General features: G+C 40.4%; 1 protein-coding gene across 1 annotated transcript in view; it reads left to right on the forward strand.

Annotated features, from left to right (window-relative positions):
* The window catches only part of LOC110039194, a 39,268-nt gene that overhangs the window by 32,628 nt on the left and 1,366 nt on the right, over window positions 1-5,274 (forward strand). The window contains exon 5 of the mRNA XM_020744181.1: window positions 4,710-5,160. Within this exon, the coding sequence (XP_020599840.1) occupies window positions 4,710-5,160 (451 nt within the window). The remainder of the gene's footprint in view (window positions 1-4,709; window positions 5,161-5,274) is intronic.

Genomic DNA, 5,274 nt, shown 5'->3' on the forward strand with positions numbered 1-5,274 from the left:
AATGATAATCTTAAGGGCTATAATTCTATCTCCAACTCTATTAATTTTTACAACATTATCTTTCAAACTCTTATCTATAATTACACCACCATTTCTAGTGCGACTCTTACCAGAATACCAAAGTTTAAAACCTAAATTATCAATCTCCTTAGTTTTTTCTCCAACCTACTTAGTTTCTTGAATACATAAGATATTAATTTTCCTATGAATCATAATATCAACTAATTCCATTAGTTTACCATTGAGAGTACCTATATTCCAAGATCCTATCCTAATATTAGTTTCATGGACTAACTTCTTTACCCGCATTCGTCCGTAATGTGGGAACTCTTGTTTATTTAACACTACACCCGGACGCCGGTGTAGCGGCCCTTGCACACGTTTCACTCTATTCAGACTATACAACGCGTCGCTTCCAGGGGACGCCCTAACACTTACACAATGATCAAAAGGACTTATCATGTCATGATTTTTTTTCAACAAGTTTTACGTTGGTTGTCGACTACCTACACAACCCTCCAATTTTTGCATCCGGGCTTGGGACTGGCAACGGCAGTGTTATTGTCAACATATCTATAATTCAATAAATTTAGTGATCAACGGTATGAATAATTTAGACAATATAGATATGGTGTGTATGAATATTATGATATATGTATGAGCCTTGTGATTAAATATTATTGCTTCTACTATTTGTCATCGTTATTTGTTTCATTAAGGTCTTATGGAGATATATTTTGAATAAAATTAAGCTATAAATTGCCAGAAAACCTAAATGAGACTTCATCCAAAGCATTTTATGAACATAGTGTTAGGATTTTCATAGTTATGATTAAAACCACAAGACAAAAATTATTACGTAATCTTCAGAGTGATGATTAGAAGTGGGGCACAACATCACGATCAATTAACATATTACTGAAGGGATGAGATTTTGATTACGGTGCACAACTAATTAAAAAATTTCTAACAAAAGTGAGCCCATTATGTAGAGAAAACATTATATTTTTCTCTCAAGCATGTCAGACAAGCAATGATAAAAGAATGTATAGTCCAATATACTGTCATTGAAATTATAATGCATGAATACTCTTTTGAGTATATATTAGATGCAGAAAAATATTAACAATCTTAACATGAGTTTTTGTCTAATCGTGTTGTAACTATATATATGTATGTATGTATGTATGTATGTATATAATATATTAAAATATAAGAGGTATAGATAGGTTGTATGAGACAACCCAAAAAAGGCACCCTACCCACACGGTACAACACACACAAATGTCCCAAAACAAAAATGATACATATAAACCCAAAAAACCAAAACTGCTAAATCTCAGAAACAAGTAGCTAGGGGCAACCCAATTTAGTCATGCTTCTGCCTCTAGTTCTAGGAAGGGAGCCAACTAACAAATTGTTGAGTTTTGTGCCATTACCCAAATTAACCAATGTATCATCCATTAAGTTCCTGAGCTCGAGTGGGCCTCCATTTTTTTTCTTCCTTTTGGATGTGTAAACCTGTCGTTCCTCATTGAAGTCTGGCTCAACTGATCAGTGTGTTGGTCAACAGATTGTAAGACAAGTATAAGCTGATGAGCCCCTTGCGCCTAACTAATAGTAACAACTTGCTCGTTCTGTTGAGGTGGAAGAACCGCAGTAGAACGATTGTCAACCGTTGCAACAATGATAGATTCTAGTGTATGTGAAATGTGAATTGTATCCTCTACACCTGATGCTTCCTGAAGTTGAGGATCTTCAAGGCTCTCCTGATTATTGAACCAAATATTGTCCTTTGTAGGTAAAGGTCCTTCAGAATTGTTTTCAAAAAGGTTTGAAGCTGTAGGTTACCCAGCTGAAACATCCGACAACACATCAATCGCAAAATAGAAACAGTATTGTCAGAGGGGGTCTCCGGTAGTGGGAGGGAGAGCTGATGACGTTTCAACCAATGTTTCAATAGCTAGTGGAGTGCACTCAGGGGGGGAGGAGGAGGGAGAGGTGTGAGTTGGGGTGCAGGGCCCAGTAACATTTTTACTCTGAGGTTTTAAATGAGGGTGCAAATGATGTGAGTGTCAAAGACACGACAATGGGTGCAGTAAAGTGGGATCTGTTCGAGTTTCGCCCGTTGCCAAAAACCCTGGTGCTGTGAGCTAATCCAGATCTCCCCCGTAATGTCTCGTTCAATCAAAACTCTGGCTTCAGAAGGCCGATTCAGATTAACCGTAGGAATATCAGTTTTGAGAGGTTTACCGTAAACCATAGCTAAGAAGGAGCGGTCTTTATAGAGTTCTTTATTGAAAATATGAAATTTTAGACCCAGGAAGCACAACCATACATGAATGGTAGGAGGTTCAGTGAGGGTCAAAATTGACCGTCCATTTTAAAACTTTCATCACACGCTTATCTATTCGAACCAGTCTTCTCGCAAACAAATGGACATAGTCTTCATCGTCTGATAACTGTTTGAGAATATGCATACCGTCCAGTTTACCAATCTTCCATTCCTTTTTCAGCTACATTTACTCAAAATCTTTTCGAATTAGCTCGAGTTTGGGGGTTTCCATACAGGAACTTATCAACTAAAACCAGTCGGTAGGATGAAGCTAAGGTGGAGATCTCGGTCTCAGAGAGAAAAATTGCAGGCTTACCATTTTTACGTGATGTTTTTTTGAGAAATTCTGTGTCAACGCCCAGCGCTAGAGTATCGTGGTATCGTTGCTGAAACATATACGAAAAAGGGGCGTGAGCGGGGTTATCGCCGACAAAGGCGACAACATAGGAACGGAGCCCCGAGGCCATCTCAACATGCTAGGAGTGCACACAAGTTGTCCTCGTACAGGGGAGTGCGTTAGGAAGAGGAGACAATGTGCGTGAAATGCTCGACAGTTGCCCTTCGTCATCGGGCACGACAAAACCGAAGGCGCGACAGGAAGATGAGAGAACGTGCGAGAAGGCTCGGCAAAAAACTACAAGAAGTCGTTGGAGAGAAGCCCTTCGTCGTCGGGCACGACGAAACCGATGGCGCGTTTCGTCGTCTGGCATGACGAAGCCGGTGTAGTGAACCAAAGGAATCAACGCAGGGAATCGCCATCCGGCGAAACCCTAACAGAGCTGCCTGCCGACAACATATATCGTATGCTTAATAACATATATATATATATATATAGTTACCGGGATGATCATGGCCGCTCTGCTAGGGTTTGGCACCGCGGGCGATTTCGTGGCGACGCGAAGATGTTAGCGGCTAAACGACGGCAACCCCTGGTGAGATCTTTCTGGTTTTTCGTTTTAGGCTTTCCCCTCGCTCTCGGTTTTCATCTCTCGTCCTCTTCTTCTCTTTACGGTCATGGATAAGACTTAAGCTGCGGGGATTTCTTCTTCTGGGTCTCCTCCAAAGTGTCTTCCCTTCTTCTTTTCATGATTCGCTTATTATTGGTGGTGATTATAGTTTCATCAAATCTCAAGGTCGGAAGGGGGGTAAAAACACGTTTTTTCTCTCCGATTCTGAGAACTCTATTCTCGCCTCTGCTTGTCGTTTTCATTTGGTTTGTAAATTCCTCTATGGTCTGCCGAAGTATGATTTTGTGTTGAAGAATTTTGAGTTGTTGAAATTATCGGGAGGGTGGAAGATCGGGGCCTTGGATAGCCGACATATTTTGATACAATTTTCTAATGAAGATGTGAAGATGATTACGCAAAGCTTTTCGCCCGAAGAACTGTCCATTTTGGTGATGTTTGGATGAATGTCCTTAAATGGACAACTGACTTTGACCCCAAAATCGAGCTCCCTGTTATTCCTGTCTGGCTTAAACTCCCTGGTCTGAAAGTGCATTTGTTCAAACATGAAATTTTATTCTCAATTGTTGCCATGTACGGGAAGTCTCTAATGTTTGATGCTCATACCTTCAATCTCACAAGGCCCTCGGTGCTAGAATATTAATTGAGAGAGATATCACCTTACCTCCGTCGGAGGATATTTGGATAGGCTCTACTAATATGGGTACTGGCAGTCGGTTTTGCTTGAAAAACATCCTTATTACTGTAAGCACTGTAGCATGTTTGGTCATGACTCTGAGCATTGTTTCCATTTACATCATGATTACCAATCGACCGCCCCCTGGAGAGCAGAAATCTGCTCTTCCTACATTCTCCCAACCATCTATGCAGACTGTTGATGCTGTGATGGTTTCGTTGACCCTCTTGCAGAGGATGTTCCGGCGGTAGGAGGTTCAAATGATTTATTTGTTCCCTATTTAGAAATTAACAGGATGCCTCCTCCTGGTATGGGGGATGCTGAGGTGGCTCATGGGTCTTTTCCCGTGGATGTTACAGTTAATGACTTTGCTGAACCCTCTGTCTTCACTGACCTTCAAATCGAGAGATGGGGTGGTGCTAAGGTTGACACAAGTCTTATTAATGGTTTCTGTGAGCATATTGAGGAAGCTAGCCTTTATGATTTAGGTTTCTCTGGCTCTCCTTACACTTGGAGGAGAGGCTTTCTTATGCAACATTTGGACATATTCTTGGGAAATTCTTAGTTTTTGAGCTACTATAATATTATTCAAGTCAAACATTTGAATCATGCTGCTTCGGATCACAATCCTATTCTGCTTACTTTAGCTTTTCATTTCATGCCTTCTCGCTATCATTTTAAATTTCTTAATATTTGGGCTACTCACACCACTTTCATTGACTTGATTAAACAGGTTTGGGTCTCTAACGAAAGTGAGAATCCTTGGCTTACGTTGTGGCAACTGCATAAGAATGTGGCTTTTCATTTAAAAAGATGTAACATTGACACTTTTGGTAATGTTCACTCTAGGGTTCTAAAGGCCCAACAAGAGGTGGATGATTTAGAAGCTCAGGTGATTGCTACTCCCGATCTCGTGTCTAAACTAGCGGTTGCTCACCACACTCTTTTAGAGGAAATCTCTATTGAGGAAGATTTCCTCAGACAGAAAGCTTGTGCTAATCATTTCAAGAATGACGACAGAAATGCCAAATATTTTCATGCCACTATCAAACATCGCCGTAACATAAACACCATCATCAAGATTGTTACCGACGAGAGATCCATTCTTACTGATGCTGATCAGATTGGCTCTAATGCAGTTGATTATTTTTCTTCTCTTTATGCTGATACTCCACCCATCACTGGTATTATTTCTGATTATTTTGAGGACCAAAGAGATATGATCTCCAATCTCTCTTTGTCGGACTCCCCTATTGAGTTGAAAATTTTCTATGCCCTTAAAGATATTAGCTCACAGA

Source organism: Phalaenopsis equestris, unplaced genomic scaffold (genome assembly GCF_001263595.1).
Source record: "Phalaenopsis equestris unplaced genomic scaffold, ASM126359v1 Scaffold235745, whole genome shotgun sequence".
NCBI lineage: Eukaryota > Viridiplantae > Streptophyta > Magnoliopsida > Asparagales > Orchidaceae > Phalaenopsis > Phalaenopsis equestris.